General features: G+C 42.0%; 1 protein-coding gene across 1 annotated transcript; it reads left to right on the forward strand.

Annotated features, from left to right (window-relative positions):
• Positions 1 to 27,966, forward strand: SH3YL1 (SH3 and SYLF domain containing 1). Its single transcript, XM_033125595.1, has 10 exons — positions 1 to 116; positions 9,931 to 10,041; positions 12,393 to 12,506; positions 14,726 to 14,790; positions 16,643 to 16,755; positions 17,753 to 17,881; positions 19,551 to 19,719; positions 20,354 to 20,432; positions 24,618 to 24,674; positions 27,737 to 27,966. Coding segments are annotated over exons 1-10 (1,029 nt in total). The 5' UTR covers positions 1 to 115; the 3' UTR covers positions 27,928 to 27,966.

A 27,966-nucleotide genomic window follows, 5' to 3' on the forward strand; every position in this document is an offset into this window, starting at 1 on the left:
TCGCTAGGGCGGGTCCCTGCCCTGGGAGGCGGAGCCCGGCCGAGTGCGCCCTTCCTCTTCCTGGGTTGGTGTCGCAGGTGGAGGGGCGCGGGAGCGGGCCAGGACCGGGGTCACAAGTGAGTACGAGTGTCGCGACGCCGCTGAGCCTGACCTGGGTCGGGGCCACCTCCTCCTTCCCCTTTAAAAAAAGTTTAGCTGGAGACGTTAAATCGTTGGTGAAAGAGGGCAAGAGAAACGGTGATTCCGAGAATTTTGCTGTTGCGCATCTGTTATATTAACACTGAGATCATGCCGCAGACTGCCCCAAGTTAGCGTGAAGCGGTTCCCGGACTCCCCACCCCAGTGTTTTTGATTCAAGTCTAGCCCCAATGTTTCAATTCACAGGAAAGCTCTTCCTAAGCTTTTTATTTTAACGATTGTAAATCATTTTATGTTATTTGTAAATATCTAATATTTGAAAAGCCACGGATTAGTATCTTTTCGTTCCAATTTTTTCAATAGATGACATTCTAGAGCTTGGTGGTGAAGGTTTGAGTTTGGTGTGTGATTGATCAGCTAAACAGTTTGGGGTAAAGAGGTGAAAAGAGTGAGCACCTGCCCCCTCTGGGACCCTGTGGACCTGTGGCAGGGGAGGCTTTGCCGTATTGGAAGAAGTAGGAAACTGCTCTGAATTTGTAGGTGACAATAAGGTAATGAGATTTACCTTGCTGGATGGAAACTTGTCACTCACTCCATTACAACAAGTATTTCAGTGTCACCACTGCTGCTGCTTGGGCAGAGTTGGAAGGAAGACACAGACATTGGACCCCTGCTCACAGGGAGTCCAAATGTGGTGGCCCAGGTGTGCTGCACTGCTGTTCTCATGAGTATTTTTATTGGGATGCCTGAAGTAATAAAGTTAGTCAGAAAACCTGTGCGCATGACTTCCGAGAAACACAGGTCTCTCTGTGCTGGCCTGCCCTGGGAATACCTGTGCAGTGACTGCGCAGGTGTTTACAGGTTACTGTGTCGGAGTTAAAGTAAGCAGAATAAGTTATAACTTCCACCCTGTTTGCCATGCTAAGGACAATTGGTTATTTGGTTTTCTAATGTTCTAGTCAAACAAAATTTCTGTAAAATGTGTAAATGCCACCCCTCATCTTTTGTAAGACTGAAAAAATAATTTGAAAGAAATCTTTGCTCATCAAAAGCAATTCGATGCTTTTATCCCACGTAGGCAATCTTTATTTTATGGAGATTTCTCACAATTTAGAAATAAAGGAAAGAAAAGAAAAGTGGATGTGGGTGAAAGGGGAGAGTGCTGTCTGTGTGCTCAGGGACAGTGTTCGCAGAAACTCTTGCAAACCTTGTCCTGTTGGCAAAAGCATCATGACAGGACATAATCCCATGCCATTTAAGACCCAAGCTCACCGAGGTGTTTTTCGTTGTTGTTGTTTGGGAAGATGCCATTTTTTATACCAAGTGATCTGACCACCTGGCTTTTGTAGTCCCGTTCCGAGCCAGGATCACATGACTTCAGTTTTGGGTACAGTGAGTATAAATGGAGGATTTCCTTAGACTGAGAGTTACGTTTCTCGTCACTCCCTCCTCTCACTCCTGCACCTGAACCTGGGGTCAGGAGACTAGAAGAGCAGCAGAGGTGCAGAAATGTTTGGATGCAAATGGTTAGTTTTGTGTTAGGTTTGAGTTAGCAATTTGGATTAGGAAGGTTAATGATCTGACCAGAGAGACCGGTTTTGATTTCTAGAACTGACAACTTTGTCTCCTTAAGTCAAAGGAAGTAGTTAAACCAAGGCCAGTGAAAGGTAAGAATTGGTTTCAGAAACAATGGCCGTAGTGACCAGGCAATGGTGTTTACTATGAGGGTCTAGTAAAGGTTTTGAGCGAAAGGCAACATTTTAATGCCCTTTTAAAGGTCACATAGGGAAGTAAAGCTCCTTTGATTTTGGCTAAGATGTAATCAGTTCATTCTAAGTCTTTCTTCAGCAGCATTCCTTTGGTTGGGATTTTATCAATTTAGTGAGTCACCTTCATTTACACACGATGTAAATTACATCGTGTGAGCCTTGATAATTTGATTAATGTCTAATTAATGGAAATTTGGAAAACTGTTTCTAAACTTACGAACTTTTCATAGAAGTCCCCCTCTCATAACTGAGAGTCCATTGAGGAAAGTAATATACTGGGTGTTTCTTGACTGAAGGAAAGTTTGGGAATCCCTGAACTCTGGTGAGGACGTGGTGGGGAGGGGCCCTTTGTCCCCTTGCTTTCGTTCCAGACCCCTGATGGAGGGTAGATTGGAAACCAGTCAGTTTTCTCACCCCCATGGCGATTTACTTCAAGTGGGATTCTATATCCCTGTCTGCCCCCGCCCCCGGTGGCCCCAGCCCTGAGTTTGTTGCCCTCTGATCAAGATGTAAATTACTTCCACATCCTAAGCTCATTTCAAGCTTTTGAGATGTCCAAAGTAAAAAATTTCTCTCCAGTATTTTATAAACTCTTCATAATTATTTTTTAAAAAGTCTTAGTATGAAATTTTCAAATATTTTAATTTTTAAAGAATACTTTACATTTAAGATTCTTAGCTTGAGGTTTGGCAGCTATCCTCCTCTCAGGAGGAAACTCAGATGTTTATAGAGAATTTGCTTCGCCTTGGAATTCGAGAGACTTAGCACTTTTGCGACTGTTCAGATGCCTGCCAGGATTTAAAACTGAAGGGGCCTCTGCGAATGACCGCTGTCTTCACGCTTCAGCTGTGTAATGACAGCAATGTTCTGATCGGACCACGCTCTCTACTTGGGGAACAGGAGAGGAAGAGCTGGTGAGCTCTGACTTCACACTGAGGACAGGAATTACCCTTAGAGCTAAATTGCTATTATCTCTTGGCTCTGCCAGAGGAAGTCACTATATGTAACTATGACCAGGCAAGGCGGTTTTATCAGAAATGTAATAGAAGCTGTGTCAGTAAGACAAATTAGCCAGGCTCTGTAGCTCTGCTGAACCCATGGCCTCTTCACCACGTCCAGCTTTGTCAACACCCCATTTCTCAGTGACACCACTGTCTACACAGACCTCCGTGGTGGGCAGGCCTCCTGGCTGCATCTGCGCCCCGAGTGTTTACGAGTGGCAGCCTTCCCTTGCGGCAGGATGTTTGCCATAGCAGCTCTCAGCTGTGGAATTTGCTTATTTGGTTTAATTCTGCTCGGGTGATGGAGTTCAAAGTAGAAACCCTTGGCGGGGGCGTGAGGGGGTAAGATTTATGTTATTTACTGTGCTTTAGCTGCACATGTCAGAAAATCTGATCCAAATAGGCTTGAGCAGAAAACGAGGCAGGGTCTGTGTGACTGAGCCCTTCAGAGCCACTCCCACTGTCAGCGGCCGCCCAGTCCTGGGCTCCCGCCAGCAGTGCCAAGGTCCCCAGGCTCACTCCAACTCTTGTCAAAAGGTCCTCTGCACGGCTTTGTCCTCAGGCTCCCCCTTGGGTGACAAAATGTGCAGCAAGTGCCTGGGGAAAGGTAGCTGTGTAGCGCCCACACAAGCCCATGGCCACACACTGGTCACAGACCAATTGTGGTGACGAACTTCTGATGTGGCCCACAGAGGACACCCAGGATGCCCTGCGTCACTCAGGCGCAGTGCAGCATTGTGGGGACAGGCCCACCTGTGCTGACTGCAACAGAAGGCAGGTGTCCAGCAAAAGGAACAGATTTCCCCTGGCTTCCAAACCCAGTGAGGTGCACTGAGCATCTAGATGGAGGAACAAGACACCGCAGGGGCCCGCAGGGGCCCCCGGGTCCTAAGAAACACTGCTTCGGCCTGGAGGGCAGAATACAAAGGCAGTAGGAAGGAAAGGCAGGTAAGGATCTGAGCCTCGAATCACACACTCAAGTGCCGGAAACATGAAATTTCGTCATGAGCTCTCGTTGTCCATCGGGTCTGGGTCTCTGTTCTCCCTGGAGGCCGCCCTGCTCAGCCTGGGGCTGAGAAAAGACTCGGGTCTGCACCAGACTGCCCCCTCACATTCGCTGTTGGTCTTCAGTTGTCACCCGTCTGAGGAGGTGCTGGACACTCGAGTCATTGTTGCTTCTCAAGGTCCTGACAGTCGGTCCAGTCCTGACAGAACAACAGCCGTGTCTGCAGGCCTGCGATGGACCCTGCTGTGCCCCAGGCTGAAGGGGACTCGGGGGTGGGCTGTGACCAGCGCAGGCTTGGGATACGTGAGGCTTCTCGGAGCGCACTGCTGGCTGGTCTCATGGCACTGCCTCCTTAAGTTTTGTGTCATCATCCCTTTCCTGGGGGGACCTGGAAAGGGCTATTTTAGGGCAGAATGCCAACGGGACCTTGCTCCCCTGACCCGCTCCCGCCTCCAGCTCTGGGAAGTGCTATAGTGTAAGAGGAGGGGCACTTGGGCGTTTTCTCCTACAAATCCGTTGCAGTTCCATGTACGTGAACCTTTTCTAGTCCTAACAGGCATTTGACCTTTAATTCCCCAAAGCCACACAAATACTTTATTCACTTAATAAATATTTATTCCGCATTTGCAGTATGTCATTATGGCATGTGTTGGAGACATTACAGTTATTAAAATAAAATACACGATGTGCTTCCCCCCCTGTCACTTACATTCTAGTGAAAGAGATGCCCCAGCAAGATCAGAGCGATGGAGATAGATGGCTAGAGAGACAGATACTTAAGATGGGTAGATGCACACATAGAGTCAGACTGGCCATGGTGCAGACCAAATACAGTGGGAAAACCGAGGGATGTAAGCACTGGAGTAATATTGCCTGAGGTGTTATATACACAGAGCGTTTCTCTGGAGAAGTGAGCGTAGGGGTTCAAGGCTGGGAGCAGACGTCAACGAGGAGGCTGTTGAGTGGGCCCCACGAGGCCTGAAGTTCCCGGGGCCGGGTGGTGGCAGGGAGCAGGTGAGATGTCACCAGAACTTGCGTGGGTGGGGAAGCTTTGTATCCTGACAGGGTGGGTGTGCTGAGGCCCAGGGCACGTGAGAAGTGGAAGTCACAGTGGCCCAGGGTTTGAGCGTGAGCTCCCAGGTGACACCCACCTGGAGAGGAAGTTTGGGGAGCAGGTTGGGTAGGAGGTGGGGCGTCACCAGCTGTTGGAATGTGTGTAATTTGAGATGTTTATGCGATGCTTGGGTCAAGTAGGCCATCGATACTGTGAGTCTGGAATTCGGGGGAAGGTTAAAGCACAGATCAAACTTGGAGAATTATCAGACATAAACGGTGCTTTAAGTCACAGGATCTGAGGTCTGAGTGTAAGTAGAAAGTGGAGGAGCCCTGGGAAAGTCAAGGGGACCCTGGAAAGAGGCAGAGACCCACCTCTCCACTGTTTCCTGGACGCTTCTGAGGTAGGTCAGTGTTGGCAGCCTTGGTGGCATCTTTAAACATGGTCACTGTGTCCTCCCCCACCAGTGAGAGCAGCCAGTGGGCGTTTGTCCCTGCTCGAGGGTCACCGATTGGTCTGTGTGGGCCAAGCGGATAATTGCCGCTCAGCTGCCTGGGAGCGGATGGGCCTGAGGCAGCAGGAACGGCTGCCTCCGTGGACAGCTCAGTCCTGGGAAGGGTTTCCTGTAGAAGCCGCATGGAAAACTGGTCTGGGAGAATGAGTTGTGTTTCCAGAGGTCCCCGTGCTGCCCCCCAGCCACAGGCCCTCTGCAGCCTGACATGGGGCCCACAAGTCCCCTCCCATCCTGAGCTCCTATCCCTGCCACATGCCCACGCCACAGGCTGCTGGCTGCCTGCACCCCAGGCGGCGGCCTCTGCTGGTCCAACATCCCTGAGCAGGCCCAGCCGGGCGGAACGTGGCCCTCGGCCGTCCACGGCTGACCACACCCTGTCCAAGGAGGCTTGCATCCCTCCCAGACTGCCCTTCCTGAGGACGCCCTGTCAGCCGGGGTGCCCTGTAGAGTGAGTGATCGCGGCAGACCTGCCATTTGGACCCAGACTGCCGCAGCTGCTCCAGTTGCACAGGGAAGCCTGACCCATGGGACAGTGGGCAGCACACACCACCACGTTGTCACATCCAGGTGTTTGGAGGCGGCAGCAAGGAGAGGACTCGGTACAGCTGAGAGGCAGCTTTTTATCCATCTAATGTTTGATAAAACGGCAAAACCACTGCTTTGCTCTTTTCAGAAGAAGGACTTGCAAATACTGTTACGAGAACTGTGCATCAGAGATAAGATACTAACATGTACCATGATATTTGATATGCGTTTCTACCTATTTTTCTGCTTCCGCAAACTAAGTGATTACAATGTAAATAAAACAAATGAAATCTAGTCCTAAGTTAAAAAATGTAAGTTGCAAATACTTCATCTTTCTTGTTCAGCAAATACTGTGGAGAGATCAGAAACTTTTTAAATGGAATAACTAGGGAATGTTGGCTGCAGTAAAAAGCTCCCAGATCTCGATTCCTTAACACAGGAAGAGTTATTTCTCCCTCATGAATAGTTCAAGGGGGCGTCCAGGTGGCCGTGCCCCACATGGCAATCTGGTCACCATCCTTCCCCTCATGGCTGTGCCAGCAGAGACCTCCTCAGCCAGCCAGCCAGCACTGGGGGGACAGTGGAGAAAGCAGCGCCCACCTGAACTGGCCTGAGTGGTGTGGGTGGCACAGTCATCATTTGTGGGCAGCAGTTTCCATAGACAATGCCACACCGGCTAACGGCAGCACACCCGGGTGGGCAACTCACTGTCCCTGCCACACAACTAAAAAAGCAAACCCCAAAGCATGCAACTTGTTCATTCTGTGAAAATTAAGGTCTTGTCGCCTCATCTTAGAAACCAATAGAATTAAGAAAACAAGCCCATCATCTACTGTGTTTCCCCGAAAATAAGACCTAGCCGGACCGTCAGCTCTAATGTGTCTATTCACCAATCATGGTTTTCAGAATCTATCGATTGTATCAATACCGTATTGGAAAGTTGGAAAATTGAAAATGCCCTTTACCATGTTTTTTCTTGACCACTGTGGAATACCAAGAAAACTGTATGTCACTGGTGTGCTACCTTTAGTCAAGATGTGACTAAATGCTGTCTCCTTAAAATGGTTTTTAAAGGCCCGAGTGGCTTATCTGTATAAGGTCGTTCACTTGGACTTTTTCTAGTTTGTATCTTTTAAGACCCTCTAAATCCAATCTGTATAACGAACACATTAACAATAGGAAAAATGTAAAGGCTCCTAGTAGATTGACACAATTCTGAATGGATTTCACAAGAGCCCTTCCCGGTATAAAAACGAGCGTAGGGTCCCTCTGTGCTCATGTGTAGGGTCCCTCTGTGCTGCAGTCACATGGCAAGGACAAACCGCAGCACGAGCGCTTCTGACCGTCATCGCAGTGGCTGGTTTGGATTTCAAGTACGTGAGTGAGGAGATGAGCAACTTCACATTTAGTGCCTAACACTTTGAACCCAGAATTACCAATGTCTCACAAACGCAGGGAAATTGCAATTCGGTATTTAGTGTGCAGTCTCTCACCAAACCCCATCTTGTGAGTGTGTGTGTGTGCACGTGGACGTGGACGACGGACGTCACACTGTTTACTTTTCCACACCTCTTCATGCAGGGCCTGTTGTTGGCCCTGAGATGTCAGATTTGAAATGAAAGACAAAGAGTAATATTCTTATTATAAAATTGTACAGCTGCAGTCCTAAGTTCTCACAGATGCATTAAGTAATTACATAATATTCAGTTGATGCTGAAAAGACTTTGTTAGATAATATTTCAGACACACAAGGGACTACTGAGAATAACATACCATGACCTACTACACAGCCGTAGGGGAAAACTATCCAAACCTTCCCAGGGCCACCCCCCCCCATCAAATAAATGTCTTTATACTGTTATTATCTACATGTATGGATACTTATTTCTGTGCTTTAACACATGTCTGTACGTTTACGCAGCCTGTCTGTCCTCCCATATTGACGCAGGTAGGTGAGTGTAATTGAGGTTCTGCAGAGAATGCAGGTTTAGTACTACACCAAACAGTACTTATCCTCCTCCTGAGGAAAATTTGTTTCCTTCTTGGGACATATTTCTTTTATTTGCTATTACTATTTTGCCATTAAAAGTATTACCTCAATGAACGTTCTTACATGTGCATTAGTTTCCCAGCACACCATAGAGATTACCAGAACTGGCTGGCTGCCGATGGCAGAAATGTGGCAGCCAGGAGTCACACGCCCGCCATCAGGGCCGCACTCTCTCCCGAGCCTCCAGGGTTCCCATCTGTCTCCCAACTTCTGGGGGCTCCTTGGCTTGTGGCTGCCCCACTCCCATCTCTGCCTCTGGCTACATTGCGTCTCCCCCCAACCCGCGTCTTCTCTTCTTCTGTCCCCTCTGAGGACACTCATCACTGGCGTTAGGATCCCCCGAGGCAGTGAACAATGACTGCATCTTGTGATCCTCAATGTGATCACATCGCAAACACTCGTCCCCCAAATAAGATGCATCCACAGGGTGCAAGCGGACGTGATTGGGGGCCACCGTTCAGACCCAGTGAGCACGCTTAGGCTAACACTGGAGGTCAGAGGACAGCCCTGCAACGTGACTGCACAGACTTAACCTGACCAGCAGGATCCCAGCTGTCCCTTTGTGCCATACCCTTGCACACACTCCTCAGACTCTAATTCTGTCAGAGGATGGTAACTCGTGGTGGTCTTACTTTGCACATCCCTAATTCCTAGTTAGTTTGATCAGTTTTCTTGTATTTATCAGCCACCAAGTTTCCCTCCTCTGTGAAATAACTAATCAAATACTTGCCCAGTTTTCTATTGTGTTACTTATACTTTTATTGATTTTTAAAAGATCTCCCCACCCCCCCATAAGTGGACAAGAAATATGAAAAAGATTTGACAGAAATGGAAAGATACTCAATTTACCCTAAGACAAGACATTAAAAGTATGCTGAGAACAGCATGACAAAGACACGGTGGCCATGCTCTCATCCAGCATCAACAACTTGTACTAGAAACGGGTAGAAACAGGAAAACAAAACCCGTAGCTAAATTGGAATTAAAACAGAAACAGACCCAGAAAAAACAGAGATGATGAAATTATGGGACAAGAGTATCAAACCACCTTTTACAATATGCTCAAGGATTTAAAGAACAACATAAATACAATGAGGACAGAAATGAAATGAAAAACAATCAAGTGGGACTTTCAGAGCCAGAAACACATCCTTTGAAAGAAACATTCATCTGATGGTTTGAACAGCAGATTTTACATCTTTGGCTCTTCGGATCCCTTGTCCTGCGATGAGGGAATGACCCGTGCCCACATGCTTCAGAGCTGGAGGGATTACGTGAGCATAGTTCTGACAAATAATTGCTCCTATGAACTTATGAATACCCAATCAATACTGAGATGCAAAATGCTACACAAATGCTAGCATTTGTTACTTCGAGTAATCACTGAATTCCTGAGTTTTCCTAGGATTTTACTAATAAGGAAAATCTATACAGACAGTTCAATAATTTTTGACGAAAATAGCCAAAGTTATTAAATTTTATGTTATCTATTATTAGATAGTTGTAAAATACGTCTTTTGTTCATTCTTAAAGGGTTTATTATTTGTAGTAGTATTAGTATTAGTATTGAGGTGAACTAAGAATTACAGGGTGAAGGTACATAATTGGGAGATTGGACCAGATTTTAATACCCTTTAGAATCCCATGATTTTATAATTCTGGGATTTTGAGAGTTTAGGGTTTCCCAATCTCAGAGGGAATTTAATTTATCAGGAAAATAGAGATGAAACAATTAATTGAGGATTTCCAGTTCATTTCCTTTGTTAGGGTATGATTCGTTAATGCTTAATTGTGCATGAGAAAAAATGAAATAACAAATTTCTAACTTCTATTTAGATTTTATTCATTAAAATCTTTTTTTTTTATCTTTTAGTGAATAACCCTATACCTTCCAATTTGAAATCAGAAGCAAAAAAGGCTGCTAAAATTCTAAGAGAATTCACAGAAATAACTTCCAGAAATGGACCTGATAAGATCATTCCTGGTAGGTAAATAAAATCCATACTGGTCATTTCTAAATTTGTATTGTTTTCTAAATTACGTTTTGCGTTCCTTGACTCAGGCAGAGAACCCCATGAGAGCAGCTGGCGCTCAGACCACCAGCTGGTGTCCTGGGACACCTTCTGGCCATAGCTTTCTCGCCTGCCCCCCTTCAGGTGGCCACGGCCCTAAACACTGTGTGTCCTCCACTTCTGCTTTCTTCAAACTCACCTGTCCTTGTCTCAGTTTCTGAGGACTTGGCAAGCTCATCTTGTAAACTCACTAATCTCAGGAAAAAAATTTAATTTTTGTGTTTTCTCCTTCTGATATTTACACTCTGTAGTGCTGTATGAGGATTTTCATCACTGATTCCCAACACAGCTGCACATCAATGTTCCCAGGCCGTTCCCAGGCCGTTACAGTAGTCTCCACACTCCCCCAAACCTGCTTACTTAGACCCTCCCCAAACCAGTGTGGCTGGAAATGCAGATTTCGAACCCATTTCTCCTGTGTCTTTCATGCCCTCTGTCATGTCAGGCCCAAGGCCTAAGAGCTGGTCTGAGGTGAGCCTCTGGGGGCCACATGACCAGCTGTTTCTAAAGGATGTGGCAGAGAATACCTGCCTCCTGCAAAGAAGATTCATACGCAAAGCAGCCTGGGCACTATTACTGATGAATTTCCCTCTTCCGTAATCAGTGTCTGACTCTGATCCTGTATTAAAGAAACCAGTTTAATTTCTTAAGCCCGACTTTCTGAAGTTCTTTAACAGAACTTCAAATGTCTACACAATTTTGAATTTGTTATAATATTACCGATATGAGCTTTGTTTGAACCCAGCCATCATAAGAAAGCACACTGCAGAACGTCGTGCTCCTCAGACAGAGCCCCCTGGGAGGTCCTCAGACATACAGGCCTGAGAATCAGAACCTGCCTTGTCCACAGGGTCTCCAAGGAGTTTTAGGCACACAGGTTTGAAAAGCACAACCAGAATAACTGCATTTTTGGGAGCAATGCTCTAAAGCACGAATTGTGGTCATTTTAAAACATGCTTTTGCTCTATCTACGTATCTGAACAGAAGTGCTATTAACAGTAAAGCATTAAGTGAGAATGGAATGACATGTTGCAGACTCAGCCAACATGTGGTTGTGAATATAAGCCTGCGTGATGTGGAATGTAGATAGCTTTCAACCTTGTTACAATATATGTATAATCTTTTACAAAACGAAACGAAGGTGTGCTTTGTAGATTACCATGTAGATTACCGTGTAGATTACCGTGTAGGTTACCGTGTAGGTTACCGTGTGGATTACCGTGTAGATTACCGTGAAAACTCCATTTTCTCTGCCTTGCTTAGTTATGAACGACTACGGATGGTTTGCATGGTAGCTTGTTCACACTCTCGGATGAATTATCTCTGAGAGTCTGTTATTACTTCAAATTAATAAGTGATGTGCATAATTATATTGGAAGTTTACTGGTTTTCTAGGGTTACCTACAAAATCTTTTTCTGTGTACCTGAGTACATGGTCTGGTGGGATTTCCTTGACAGACTGTTTAACTAGAGTGGTGATAAATTCAACTACCTTAAAAATGAAATCGGGGTCCAGAAATGATTCTCAGTGTCTGGGTTTCCCTTGATAGTTGAGAGATGTAGTACTGTGTAAGCCAGCCCACAGAGCAGTGAGGCTGCGCTCATGGGGACCAGTGACCCTCATTGTATGTGGTGAACTTCCCTGAAATGTGAGTAAACAAACTGGTAAACGGAATCCTATTTTCAGGGCACTCCTAGATATGTTACTTGAATATTGTAACCCGTCATTTTATAAAGTTAAAAAATGTCTTAACGTGGCAAAATCACTTAATTTTCCGTTTTTGAATCCAGATTTTCATGTTAATAAAAGGTGAACTATATGGCTTTAAGATCAAAGTTGTGCCGCATGTTGTGTGTCAGACATTTTAAAATTACTTACTCCTTAATACTGTATGGATCTAAATTTCTTTGAAACTAGTAACTTGTTTTTAAAATTATGAATTATTCTAAACTAATGGAAATCTCCAAATTGTTTGTCCTGCTACTGGATATCAATAAAACGTCATCCAAATCTCATTTCTTATGGCAGTTGCAGGATTTTTGAGCACTTGTGATGTGACATTTAGCATTGCAAAACCAAAAACCTAAAAGAAGAGGTGGGAGTTGGGGCGGGGGGCCAGCCCATCCATTATGTAACGAAGTTTTAGTCATGGCTCACATGTGCCATTAAGACATCTCATGAGAGCCTGGAAGCCAGTCAAGTAAACCTGTGTGTGTGTCAACTCTGTAACACGTGCTCACTCACTGTCCTTCACTTTGGCAGCTCACGTGATTGCTAAAGCGAAGGGCCTCGCAGTTCTGTCTGTGATAAAAGCTGGATTTCTGGTAACTGCTAGAGGAGGCAGTGGGGTTGTATTGGCACGTCTTCCAGATGGAAGTAAGTCGATGTTTCTTCACTTCGGGGAGTAGAGAATCTCAATTCTTTATTGTTCTGTTTCTATTCCGAGCACACGTCATAGGGACTGTAATAGGCTTCCTTCCACCTGCCACCTGAAATTGTCATCCCGAGGGCTCCCTGGGGGCGCTCCATGGGTGTTCAATAATCCAGGGCAAAGAGCCGTCTCGTTTCTCTCCTCTTCTTAAAATATTAGACGAGACTCAGTGGGCAGATCTGGCTTTGTCTTGTATATATTTTGCAATTCTTTCATGGAGCAAATATTAAACATGATAATATTTACATTTCTGTTGTGAAATATGAATTCTTATTCCTCAACTTCATGGTACAATGGATTTCTTTTGTTTTATGGAAGTTGATAAGAAAATAAGGGCTATCTATAAGTGTTTCTACTGTTCCCATGAGAGAACAGTAGAATACGAAACATTTTAAAAATCTCCCCAAGGAAGAATCATATCGAGATCAATGTAATTTGGTTTTACTTTCTGCAGTGAAATCTCATACTGGATTTTTCGGAGATGAAATTCAAATATACTTGCCTTGAATCCCAAGAACCAACATTTATAGTAATACTTAACACGTATGTAGATGTTTCATAACCAACTAAACTGCTTTTCATACCACTCTAACATTTGCTGTTCAGTCACATAAGTGAACACATTTTTCTGTAAATAGTTATTTTTCAATGTAGAAAAATTATTTTGAGAGGGAGCGTGGCCACTCACTGACAATAGATACACCCGTTGTTTGTGGGGCTCGTGGCCCTTGAACGTCAGTCAGTGGGGGGCCCATGACTTCTGCAACGTGTCCCCACATGGAGTGAGTCTCTGAATCTGTGATCAGCTCAGAGCTCAGTGCTGGGTTGTGAAACAAAACGACAGAATTATCTTCATCTCAAACACCACCCAAATTTTTTCCCCCTTTTTCTGCTTCTCCCCACACACTGTTTCAAGCCATTGTTCCTCAGCCTAGTTGTGTAGGACACAGCTCCCTGGCCCATGCTGGTATTATGAGCCTTGCGCTCCCCTTGGCTGAGGCAGTCAGTCACCAGTCGTCAGTTCGCCGCTCACAGCAGCTCACGGGACCAGCTGCCAGAGCTCATAGGACCATCTGCTGACCACTCATGATGGCTGCCGGCCCATGTGGGAATCGAACCGGCGACTTCGGTGTTAGGAGCATGGAGCTCCAACTACCTGAGCCACTGGGCCAGCCCACCACCCAAATTTTGATGGCCTGACTTCACAGCAACACAACCAAAGTGGGGGCTCATTCAAGGGAGTCCCCATCAGATGGGCCCTGTGGCTGTAAGAAGGCCCAGCCTTGTAGGTCCCCTGACAGAGTGACTGCCTGAACAGGTGCAGGCGCTGCCTACCTCTGGGGCTTCGCTCAGAGCCTCAGGGATACCTTTCCCTGGGTTAAATGCCAACCTCTCTCTCTCCCATCTTGCCCAGGAGCAGCTGCTCACTCTGCAGAGGGCAATTTAAAAGCTGCCCAAATGAGTCACAGCACGTTCCCAGACCCCGACCAGATAGGAACAGGGACAGTTCCTAACATAGGAAATGGAAAATAACTTTGGGATTATAAAACACTAATTTCTATAATCAAAACTCCTCTAAGCCTGGACAGATTAGTCCTGGGTACACTCAAGCAGTATCTTAGTATCTGGAATACGTGGTAACAAGAACAGTTAGGATTAGGGAGCTAACAAGCATTTGAAAAAATTACTGTATCTCGACTGTCCCACCCTCCCCCAATCAAATTAACTTTTTTCTAGACTTGTTTAACCTAAACGCTTTCAATCCTTTTGTTCTCTTATATCTATGATAAAATAATTAAAGACTAGAATTACTGCTCAATTATTTTGTAAAGCATTATAAAGTATTAATTGTTAAGATTATCAAATGCTATGTATGTTTAGTTGGTGAAAATTCAGTAGTTTGGTATTAGGCATGTTTGGCAAGAAAAATCAGAGAGAACGCATCTGTGAGTCTAAGAGGCTCATAATAAATATCTAATACTTTTCAAATATTTTTAACTTAGAAAACTATATATGCTTATTAAAGAACATTTCAAAGCATAAAGGAAAATGCGATATTCTTATTACTTTAAAAAGAAACACTGTTCATTCTCATGTTAGCATTTTTCCTTCCAATACTCATGTGACAAGGGATTTGATGTTGATGTTCATTTGTTTTTATTAGAATGGTCTGCGCCTTCAGCCATTGGTATAGCCGGGCTTGGTGGAGGGCTTGAGATAGGAATCGAGGTAAGTCGGTGATGTGTGTACATAGAATTGCCGTGTTCTCTAAAAGCAGCTGAAACTTCATACATGGAAGCTGAGAGATTTCCTACTGTTCTTATTTTACCACCTGTGGAAATGATTCCCTTTTATTTTCTTCATGATTAGCTAGCTGAAAACTAGCTAATGTTTACCATTTTTCTTTCATTTAGAGTAGAATTTTTTTTCATTCACCGTCTGTTAGCACATCTGTGGAACAGCTGTGTCTCAAATCCGACAAACTCGGATCGGCAGCTTATGCTGCTAACTGTGCAGTTGCTTATCCCCAGTGCTCCATGACCATGCCTAGGCTCAGACAGTAAAAGTCGCTTAACACAGGGCATCATCCTGTGGCAAAGCCCAGTTTCGTTACAACCAATATTCAAGTGACTTCAAATTCTTTAAGTAAAGGTTGACTTTGTATTGTTTCCTTTTCTAGCTTTGGTCCTAATGGTTATGGCTTCTGTCAAATGGCTGAGAAATTCCAGTAGGATATACTTGTTTGCAGAGGTCTGTTGCATAGAGATCACCTGCTACATTACATACTATTGACCTTTCATCTGCTGCTTTATTGCTAAGTGTTTGGTAAATCAAATCTCCTGTTACTCTCAAATCATTGTCTTCTCAAACTTCAGCCATTTTCTTCTTCAGGTATACTTTCATGAATTTGCTGTTGCCATAGTTTTAAATTCCCTTGGCCTTATTAGGAGAAAGTATTTCCATAACTCTTCTTTCATCTTTTTTTGACCTTCTTTACTCACTGCTGCATACGTTTGTATTATAAAAAGAGAAACACAGTTTTGCTCATGATGACTGCCTTTTTGTTGTGCATCAACCAAATCAAAGTCTTCACAAATACCTCCCTCCTGTGGAAAGCATGTTTTCATCAGCTGTGGTGTCTGGCTGCCCACAGCTGCCGACACAGAGGACGAGTGGCACCGAGTTACACACAGCCCACTCCTTCCACACCCTTCTGATTCCATGCGAGGCCGGGACGTGCTTTGAGAATCAGTTTCAAATATCATTTATTTCAAAAATGGCGAGAGACTAAGTAGTAATGACTGCAGTAAGTTTAATTATTAGCAACTAAAATGAGAGTCTCCACTAAAATTGGGAATGAATCTCAGTCCCTTTATCTGTAAGATGTGATATTAACAATACTGCTGCCACCTAGGGTTGTGCTTTCCAGTACACAGAAAGCACTCACTGAACCGATTCATTCTATTGGATACTCGAATAATTGTCTGCTCTTCCATTGTAATATAGAATGGAATAACTAACAATAGCTCACATTTCTAGGAAACTTCCCATAGTGTCTTACATAATCATTTCCATCCTGTAGCCCTGGAGGGTGGCTGTCAGTGCTCCAGTGTGGAAAGTGTCATTAGGGGCCCAGCAGGTCCCCGACCTTAGGGCCCTCCTCCTAGTTGTGCGTCCTTTGGTTTGGCATTCTTGAGTGCTGTGTTTCAGAGACTTTTGGTCTTGCCCACCGACCTCTATTTGAGCTGTTCTGATCATCACTGTGGCAGTTTACCTCACCTCACTAGACCTCTGTCACCAACTGCATTGACAGATTGTGTAGAAGCCTAACGGTGGCAATGTATGAAAACCTCAGAGCATGTGCACACTGAATGCTCAGAAGTGTCTGCTACAATTATCCATGGAAATAGCTGCTTACATCCTCAGCTCAAAATAAAAATATGACCCTTCTTTCATATTCTCTCTCTGTCTACACTGAAGTGTTGCTACATTATTTGTAGTATATTGGAGTTTTAATAAGCATATATTTTAAATAATATTGAAACAATTATTTTTTAATAAATGGGTTTCTACATTTTAGGTATCAGATTTGGTAATTATTCTGAATTATGACAGAGCAGTAGAAGCTTTTGCAAAAGGTGGTAACCTAACACTTGGAGGGAATTTTACTGTGGCAGTCGGGCCCTTGGGAAGGTGAGTACTGTAAAATAGTTTTGAACAGCTGTTGGATAGAAGAAGTTTAAAAACTATATATTGTTATACATTAAGAGGAAACTTGAATTAAAATGAAACAAATTTATGATTTATATGTCTCCCAGAAAGTTTCAGTTTGCTTACAAATAAGAAATTTATAAAACACAGCCATGGAGATAAAATGAGAAAATCTGAAACTAGCACACACAACAGGAAACTAAATATTTCTGAAATGCAGGGCAATTTATCTACTGCAATTGAATATAAAATTTACATTAAGTATGGAAGGAGCTAAAGCAAGTCAAATTTAATTCACTGATAAAGGTCACCATTAATCAGGAAAGAAAAGGCTTTTTTTCCAACTAAATTATGAAAAATTGAAATGTAAGTATTTTACTTGAGTATTGTTTAAAATACATACAGTGGATTTTCCTTCCCTATTAATAAAGTAATATTCTTGTGTTAACTGAGCTATTTAGGAATATTTTAAACCCAGACTGTTTATAGAAGTTACACGGTAAAATCATCTAGAAAGGTTTCCAAGGCCCATGAAAATATTCAGCGTGAGAAGAATCCACAGTCTCTAGCACTCTTGAGACGTAGTTCCCTGTTTTAAGAAAGGAAGACAAAGCTGGAAACTAAACACGTTACGTGTATTCCCTGCGACACAGTCCTCTGGTCTATCACATCCTCCTGTGACAGTTTTACAGACTATCCCCCTCCCCACAACGGCCCTTCCCCTGAACCACTGGCAGCACCCGGCTTGGGCCAACAGCAAGCACAGCATGTGCACAGCACAGTGATATGCAGGGGTCTAGGGCCAGGCCACCCTGAGCGGCGGCCTTGTCTGACCTCGGAAGCTAAGTTAAGCCTTGGATGGGAGAAGGGCACAGGAAACGAGAGCCTCTTCCCTGTCAGAAGTATGGTGCTGGTCAACTAGGACTCTCAGGTGGGGAGCCTCTCAGAGTTCCGTGCTGCCAACCCTTCTGTTTTGCAGGAATTTGGAAGGGAATGTCGCCTTAAGAAGCTCTGCCGCTGTCTTTACTTACTGCAAATCCAGAGGACTCTTTGCTGGCATAAGTTTAGAAGGTAGCTGTTTGATTGAAAGGAAAGAAACTAATCGAAAGTAAGTGACAGCCAAATAATGCTAAGTGATTTAAAGACAGTGTTATAAAAAAATGATACTTCAGAGATTTAGGTAGTAACAGTTCTTCAGAGTTTACAGAGTACTTCTGTGTGTACTTTTTAAATCAAGAGTTTACAGAGTACTTCTGTGTGTACTTTTTAAATCAACAACATATGGCTATGAGTGTATATTTCTTTATTTAAAAATTCAATATAAAATAATATGTACCTATAAAAAATTTAGAAAACAAAAAAGTTAAAAGGGAGAAAAACCGTTTCAAAAGTTAAAAGGGAGAAAAGTTAAAAGGGAGAAATCATGTTCACATTTTGCTTTGTTCCCTCACATCAATTTCCTAAGCATAATTTTCTTTTGTTTTGCCTTATGTGATTGTATCATACTAGATTAAGTTGTAAATCCTATTTTGCCATTTAGCATTATAAGAATCATAAATTCTTTAATCATAAATTCTTATGATTAATCATAAATTCTTAAGCTACATAATATTCTATTATTTAGATGTATCATATTAAATACATTTTTTAAACATTTGCAGACGTACATGCCAGTTTCAACTTATGGGTCAATCAAAATGTTTCTCATTATAAGAGGTTTTTATTATTATAGTCTGCCTTTGTCTTTCTTCCATAAAATAGAGCCCACTTTTGACTTAAAAAAAAAAAAAAAAAAGATTTGGAAGAATCCTAACAGGCCAACAGGAACTTCCACTGTAAACTGGCACTCACTAATTTTTCCAAAGAGTCTTTCAAATTTCCTCTAAAATGTGTCAGATTGCCCAGAAAAAGATAAAAAGCTAAGGCTGACAGGGCTTCTTCCAGAACCTGGCAGAAATGCCACCAACCGTGAGCCTGATGGAGCTGACATGGCAGGTAGTTTACAGCACACAGACCCACCCTTATAAGAGAGAAAAGCTTATGTACAAAGCTTATGTACTGGGCCAATTCACTCAAGAATCCAGTAGCACATGTGAAACTATTCAGTGTAAACCACAAAAGGTAGAAAATAGGAATGGAAGGAAATACAGGCCTGAGGAACTATTCATCTTACAAAGTCAGGAGAGATGTTTTGCAGATTTGAGAAATACATGGTAAGAATGCTTTCAGAAGCTTCTGATCTGAGACCTTGGGAAGACTTTCCCACTAAAGTTCACCCAAATTCTTGAAAAACTAAAACAAATACACTTAATTCAATCACAGGGCTTCCAAATATGTGAGGCAAATCTTTATATGATTTTGAAGCAAATACGTATTTTAAAGAAATTCCAAAGCCGTACATGTTGGCACAAAGTTATTAAGGTCAGTGTTATTAAGACACTTAACAGGTAAAAAGCTATAAAACTGTGTGTGCTTGTAGGTATATTTGCAGAAGTGTGGAGATGTGTGTGTGTGTACAATTGTTTGCACGTATATGTGATGTGCCTTGTATTTTTTTGCGGGAGGATATGCATGTCAGACTGTTCACGGTGGTTGGCTCCGTAGGTGTGCTTCAAGGGGGTGAATTTAGGGGTTTAACATGGGTTATGTCTTGTAGTTAGTGTTTGAAAAGTAGTACATATGAAGCGCCATATGTAAGTACACACACGTCCCACGTTTAACTCTACAAAGATGTATGTCTATAAAAGAACTGTTCTTAATTTGATATTTCTCATTAGATTTTATTGTCAAGATATTCGAGCTTATGACATTTTATTTGGAGATATACCACGGCCTGCTCAAGCAGAAGATCTTTATGAAATTCTTGATTCCTTTACTGAAAAGTATGAAAATGAAGGCCAACGGAACAACGTGAGAAGAGCGGCGAGGGAGCAGAGGAAGGCTTCGGTAGGGTCTGGTTTGCACGGCTCTCTCAGCAGTCTCAGGACACTTCATTATGTAGAATATTCTGTCCTTGACAGCAGGTTCCTGATCACTGACTGACCCCCCTTGTTAGTTCATTCACGTCAAGTTCTTGTGAAAATGTTATACAACCTTGATTTGTCATCTGTACAGATTTCAAGGAGAAACATAGTTTGTTTTCCATGATCGCATCTCTCCGCGGCTAGAACTCTGTAATGCCAGCAGCTGGCGCTAAGAACAGCTGCTAATACCGAGGCCTCCAAAGGCCAGCAGGCTTTTGCGTGTCTTGGCCACCTCAGCCCACAGCCCCCTTTCAGGTCGCTGGATGCCCATCTTACAGAATGCAAAGTGACTCAGGGTTTCAGTTGTCACTGCAGCTGATAGGTTGTCTGGGTGCCAGGCTGCAGCCGTTTCTTTCCCAGAAGGGTCAGCACCCCGTCAACATCTGTGTGTTGTCAGCCATCACCCTAGTGTAGCCCCAAGCAGTGCACGCGGGCGCCTCATTCACACGTGCGTGCGTGGGATCAAGTCTGTCAGTCAGCCTATTTGGGGAAAAGCCTTATGTGCTCCTAGGTAAGAGCAGGGTTTTAAGACTGTGTGCATTTCTCGTTCCTCCCAGGCTAAAGAACTGCCTCCCAAACCACTGTCAAGGCCCCAGCAGTCATCTGCACAAGTCCGTCTGAACACCAGCTCACAAAGTAAATATTTTTGTTACGATTCAAATACAATTATAATTAAGCAATTGTTAAAAATTATTGTGAAGAAATCAAGCTACATTATTAAACTTTAGAGTCAAATAAAAGAACTAAGGGTATTAAAGGAATAAAACAAATGCTTAGTCTCTTCTAAATTCATAAGACAGCTTAGTCTCTTCTAAATTCATAAGACAAATTATCATTGCTATAATTTGGTACAACTTCTATTCTCATTCAGAAAATACTTTCTCCAACTTACAAAGAGATTTACCTTTAAAGTTTTTTCGCATTTGTCATTTCTTCCAGACACTGTTATCCTGCTGATTTAAAATGGGAACAGAATAAGCCTATTTTTCTTATATACTCATAGATTTATATTTCTGAAGATTAGTTTTATCACACATTCTTGGGACCTCCGGATTTTCGCAAGGTGGTGTGGAAATGGACGGAAGGACACAGCACCACGTTCTGCCCTTTACCCCTCTTTCCATCACTCGTTTTTACGGCTGTCTCTCTTGGAATTGTACTGTTCACATCCAGAGGTCAGCACTAAGTATCAATATGTTAAAGCTGGTGACGTAGCGTAGAATGATCGGCTGCTGTGCCGCAAACTTGCCCTCCCCGCCCCCTTCACGGTCTCCCCACGTCCAGGCCCCTCCCATTTTCCTGGCTGGGCTCCGGCTTGCCCACACCCAGCTCCCCCACACTCTTCAGGAGCCAGCCCCTCCTGTCTTACCCCCGCCCCCCAGCTCGTATCCCTCTCTCTCAGCCTGCTGCCTTCTTCCAAAGGCCACGTCTCTTTCTGCCTCGTGTTCAGCGCAGTAACTTGCTTACACTCACGTTTCCACTCTGAGGAACAAGAAATGAACACTAAGTCTGTTTTATTTTGGATCTGACCCATGTGTATGTGTTAAAATACACAATGTTTTTAAAATTTCCTCACTAAGAGACTAGGCACCTGTATCATCCACATATAAAATCCTGTTAGTCCTCAATGGCGATTCCTTGTCAGAGTAGATTGAAAAGCTACTTCCCTTAGGCACGGACCTCCTTTGTCTTAACAAGGGATTCTCAGAGGGGGTGTCCCTCTTGCCCCCTCCTCACTAACGCCTGCGTGGCCTCTGGTCCCCAGGCCCCGTCTCTGCCGGCTGTGGGCTGTTTCCCACCATCTCATGTCTCTTGACACCTGGACTCATGGTGCTGTCCCCACGTGGCACAATGACTGCTGTCTCCGCCAGTTTTCCTGGTCACCTGTGCATGTTTCTGCAAACCCCACTGTACACACCCCCACCCGGTACACCCCCCCTACCAGGTACACCCCCACCAGGTACACCCACCCCCACAACATTTCCGACCATATACACTCCTCACCACTGATAGTGTTGGGATGTTTTGAAGTATTTACGAGTCTGTGGGTTAGTTAGATCTCCTTGTTAATTGGATTGTATTTGCCCCTGTCTGTTTGTGATTTAAGCATTTCTTCATATGGTGTTTACCCGAAAATAAGACCTAGCCAGACAATCAGCTCTAATGTGTCTTTGGGAGCAAAAATAATATAAGACCGGTCTTATTTTGCTATAAGACTGGGTAATATAATATAATATAGTAAAATAAGACCAGGTCTTATGTTAATTTTTGCTCCCAAAGATACATTAGAGCTGATTGTCCAGGTAGGTCTAATTTTCGGAGAAACAGGGTATAACTGCTGGTGTTTTAGATTTAATTTTTTCTGAAAGTGTATTGATTTCACTCATTTTTTTCTGTTAGAATACTTGTTGCCTTTTCAATATGTAAAAGTGCTTTGTATATAAAGGTTTTGTCTATCATTTGGGCCACAAATTTTTTTCTACATATATCATTTGCCTGTTGATCCTATTTTCATGTATTTTTAATTTTTATGTAAAATATGTCTATCGTCTATTTTTAAAAGGTTTTATAGTTTTTAGTTGTGGTTAAGGTCTTGCTACCTCCTACACAAGATTGCATTTATGGTCTCCTAGATTTTCTGGCATTAATTTTATTTTTGTAATTACTGATACATATTTTTTTCATTTTATCAATTCTCCTCTTTCCTGATATGCAGTTCTAGTTAAAATAATATGTACTTATATTTATTCTATGCTTTTGAAGCATTATAACAACATTACATGTATAAATTAATTTGCCATTTGTATGATAATCTTCCCATTTTATGCTTTCCACATGTTGAGATATTAAGTTGTGTATTTCCCAAGATTTCATAGTTTCTGTGCCTTTCTTGTTAAATTCATTTCTAAGTACTTTGCAATTTTGGTTTGCTGTGGTGAATGAAATGTACTTTTCCATTTCTATTTTAGAGTGCTTATTTTTATAGTTGAGAAAGTCTTAATTTGCATATTTTTTGTCTTATATCTAGTCGCCTATCCCAAATCTCTGATTTCTAGTCAGTTTTAAAAAATAGATTCCTTAAGATAACTGTGCCCTCTTCCCTACCCTGCCAATGTTTATTACTACATTCTACATGCTACATTCTATATTCTACATACTACGTTGTACGTGCCCATAACCTTGTTAGGCCAGTGGCCTTCAGGCGGCAACCATCTAGGCTCAGTGAACACAGAGACTGCCAAAGAGCAGAGCGTGTGGGCATGGATTACTGAAGAGATACAGTTTCCAGATCTCCAGCTCCCAGATATGTTCTTTTTTCAAGCTAATGCAGCTGAGAACATGCCTTGCAGGCTGTCCTGTCTCCCATCCTTTTATAATAGGTTTTTGGGTTTTTTTTTGCACTTGAATAAGAAAAGCAAACCCCAAATCATCTTGAATCTTACTATGCTGCATTGTCCCCCAAAATGAGAACAATGATCCAATTTGAAATATGAATGTTGTTTAGTAAATGGTTCTGATGAATAGCAAATACTTTTCTAGATCTGGTGGTTTCCATTATATATTTTTATCATTATATATTATATATATTATATAGTAATATCATTTAAAAATCACGCAGCTATCACCAAAACAATAAGTTGTAATATTTTATTATTTGATAAATAATGCTTTATTGTTTTGATGATACATAACTGTGATTTTTTTTCACCTTTATCTCAGATGGAACATAAAAAAATTGTTACATTGCTGTAAAATATTTCCTCCTAGCCCTCTTTAGTTTTTACAAGAACCAGCTTTCTTTGTACCTATATCTTTAAAAAAGAATATTAAAATAGAATTTGATGTTGAACCTATGTCATTCTGGAAATAAGAAATAGTCATTCTGTGTACATCAACTAATTTTAAGTCTCGTCCATATATTAAGATGCAGTTCAAATAAAATTTTACTTTTATTTTTAGTAAGTTAACAAATTCATAATATATGTAAGATTTTATCAATTGTGTACAAATAATGATTATAATGATAACTTAATCTACAAGAAATTATTTAATAGAGATTTGTGCTTACTTAAAATTTAAAAACCAAATTTATGTACAAATTTTTTTGTAGAAACTGTTACACAGAAAATATAATAATACATTAGTATAAAATTTTTGGGACAAATGGAATGGAAATATGATCTGAAGATTAAAAATGAGCATTACATAATTTCTGACTATTGAAAAAAAGCTTGTTGATTTTCTTTAATGAATGACGGTGGGTTTCAGGTCACTAAAATATTTGATTCTTTTATCCAAAAAAGAGAGATATGATTATTTAATTTAAATAACTGATAATGAAATATGCTAAAAAGGATGCCCTTTACAACTGCTAAGCTTGTGTTGAACATTTTTAGGTGTTAATTACAGAATATACAAGTGAATACATGCTGTTTAAAAATTATTTTAGGGTTAAGCCAGCAAGGATTGTCGAAAATCACTGGCTTGGGGGTTACAGGCTTTTTATATTCGGGTATTTTATGATCACTTCTGGAGAAAGATGTGTCTGTTTTTCCCATGGATATATGACGGCAAAGCCACGCACTGTGCTTCATGTGCTACTGAGCGTGTGCTATGAGATGTTTATCATCTGCCTTATATTTGGTGTATTTTCTGGATTTATTCAGGCAATTCTTCTTGCCAGCATGATCAAATAATGATATTTCTATCAATTATAGTGATTTATACTATTTGTTTAGCAAGGGCAAGATTTGACATTCGTGGGTATTTTATATACTATAAACTAATAAATTTTCCAACTGTTCCCCCCTTTTTTTGCAGGTAACAGAAACGAATGCAGGCTCTACCCTGAACTTTCCGGCTATCACGAGAGAGTTGGTAAAGAAAAATATCTATATGTTAAAAGTAATTTACATCCATCTTATAATCACAGACTCTAATTAATCTGGCAGGTTGTGAAAATCTCTGGGAACGTGTTCAGCACCCCCTTTTTGATTCATAGGATCTCCACATTATTTTGAGAAGTACTTCATCTAAAAAATGCTATGCTTTTGTTTTCTTACTTGCTTTTAATTTGAGGAAATGAGAGGGATTTGGAAACCGAAACAGATAAAAATAGTCCTTCAACCTGTCTTACATTAATATTCTTTAGAAAATGTTCTTTCAAAGAATTAAGCAATTATTTAGAAATGCGAGTGGGACAGAAAATGAGGGCAAAGGTTAAGCAGTTATAAAGTCACCTGATGTTTTACATCATCTTTTGTCACTGGAGTCACAGAACCATTTACTACTGCATTAAACTATTGCGATTCATCTGTTTTATGTGAATCGAGTATCAAGGTAATTAGGCACCCATTTTTTAAAATTTATACAAATATTTCAAAAATATCTCTCAAGCAGAGTCCCCTGAGCAGAAGTCAACCTTTTCCTGCTGGGTTAAGGTATCTGACTTTCCTCCTGCTAACGTCCCAGGTGACTGTCCCTGACCGGCTGAGGTCCTGCTGTGTGTGGTTGGGTGTGATGGCCTCGGGCTTAACCGTGGGGAGGTGCTGTGGTGTTGGACTTACTAACAAAGCTCTGCCAGGTTGTAAAAAACATATTTTGCTCTTTGTGATTTGCAAAAATTACTGAGATCGTCAAAAGTTTGACCTTTGGGTACATGTCCTTTAGGAGCCAAAGAGGTTAACATACAAATGTTTGTACCAAAGCAGCGTACACATCTGGAGGTTTCCATCACAGTCTTTTTACCTTTGAAGGCTCTGCTAGGATTAGACCTGGACTAGTTCTCCTGCAGTTAAAGGGATTCTTGAATTTGACAAGGTCAACAGACAAGCAGAACTTGCTGGCGGGCACCAAGGCGGCAGGGCCTGTGGCGACTAGAGAGCAGGGCCTGTTGGACCCCAGGCTGCGGCGGTGATTGACGCGGGAACTAGCGCCCCCTTTCTCCAGCTTCTCTCAAGTCTGCACCTAGGCACCTGATAAATCTTAGCAATATCTCTTCAAAGGCGCCGAGGGAAAGTGTAATGATAAGAAACAAGCCCTAAGAAGGCTCTGGAGACAGGGGCTGACCTAAATGCGACTTCTGGCAGTCAGTGTCACCCCCTGGACACGTGCAGGTCTCCGTGGGGATTCTGTAGCTGCCTCACTGGAGGAGGGTGCGTGGGGGGCGTTTTGGAGCCTGTCACAGGCCAGCTCTCCAGACAGGACACCTGCAAGCTCTGGGACCATCTCCCCTGTGTGTCTCTCACTCTGTAAACACAGGACAAACGTGTGTGCAGGCAGCGAGGTGGCCATGGCTTCCCAACATCCGTGGATAGTCACAAGCACCCTCGCTTCTCTCTGTCACCCAGCTCGTCTGGGAGACCAGCGGGAGGAGGAGGAGTCACTTGAGGGTTTCCTGGTCTGAGTTTGTTAATCACGATTGAGCTTCATATATGGAGGTCGCAAATACAGTTATTGATAAAAAAATGATTTTCAGAATGATGCTTCTTTAGCATTAATTTACATTCTCTGATCTAATGACGCTGAGGTGTGACCTGAGGACTAGTCTCAGTGTGGCTCCATGGCTCCTTCTGTGCACAGCAGTGACCATTAATACATGTCAGCCGTCACTTAACTGGTCTATATCCAGACTATATCAAAATTGTATTCTTTTTGTGACATTCTTTTAACCTTGTTCCTTCAAATTGATAGACTAAAGTAAATATAGTATAAAATATAAAAATATGCAGAACTCTTTGTATGATAGGAAAAAACTAATTATACTAGTAATATCTCTAATGTACTTATCTTGTTATTATAAAGCTTATTTCTTTAGGACTCAAAGAACTGCACGGCACAGGCTTCACAGAAAGACGTGTAGCACCATCTTGTGTGGCTACAATTTCAGTGTTTCAGTCAATGGAGTTTAATTAAACAATTGACTATTTTTATTTCTTACTAACAGGCCAAGTTCAGTTTGTTTTATTATTATAATATTACAGGTTCAAATACATAACTGACTTTAGAATTCAGTTATTCATGTTTTCCATATATCTGTTCTTAGATGCATTTAACACAAGCCTTTAACTGCATAATTTGTGCACAAAAGTACGTGAAACAGTGATATGTAGCTGACTGCCCAGAAAGTATCTGTTCGTGCTTTTACGATGTTATACGGCTTATAATATTTAATGCCTTTTACTCATTTGACCATTCAATTCTCAAAGTATTTTTTCCCAGTTTAATATTAGGTTGATGCAAAAGTAATTGTGTTTTAAAAGGTTAAAAATAATTGCAAAAACTGCAGTTACTTTTGCACGAACCTAATACACTAAATTCTGCACATTGTGTTGAAATTTTTGTTAAACATGTGTAGACATGCTTCTTAATGCCCTAATTTGAATATAATCTCTGTTTTGAGAGAAAGGACCAATTAAGCACAGAAATGAAAACAGCCATGGTGTGTGGGGAGGAATGTCTGCTGATGAAACAGCAAACTACATCCATCTGAGCCAGAGTCCTCAAAACCAGTGACTACAGAGCGTGGTTTTTAATTGAATCTTTTATGATATAATTGTGAGCGTAAATGTCAGCTTTTCTCTAATAGCTATAATTCATGGAGACATTGTGACTATTAAAATAATAAAAACAAATAATATATAGATTATTCAAAATTCAAACAATTATAACCACAAATACTTGCTAAATACATTGTTAACTATGTAACAACATGCAGTTTGACTTGTGTGGATTTAGTAAATGTTATTACCAAATATTTGCTCTTTTCAGAGAACACACAAGTTTCATAGCACGAGCAAGACCACACAGACCATCCCTGGGGGCTCTGCCAGCCGTCGGGCGCCAAGAACCCTCAATTGCTGATTTGGATCACACCTACACATACTCCCAGTTTTTCCCATAAAAATATGGATAATTTAAATATTTTTGTCTTGTTTTAGGCGACTTGAAACAACCCATTGAAGTGACGGCACTGTATTCTTTTGAAGGACAACAGCCTGGGGATTTGAGTTTTCAAACTGGAGACAGAATCACAGTGATATCAAAGACAGATTCTCATTTTGACTGGTGGGAAGGAAAGCTTCGAGGTCAAACGGGTATTTTCCCGGCCAACTATGTTACCATGAATTAAAATTTGTATTATTTTCTGCTTTGAAAATTAAAAAAAAAA

This window comes from Rhinolophus ferrumequinum, chromosome 13, assembly GCF_004115265.2.
Source record: "Rhinolophus ferrumequinum isolate MPI-CBG mRhiFer1 chromosome 13, mRhiFer1_v1.p, whole genome shotgun sequence".
Lineage (NCBI taxonomy): Eukaryota > Metazoa > Chordata > Mammalia > Chiroptera > Rhinolophidae > Rhinolophus > Rhinolophus ferrumequinum.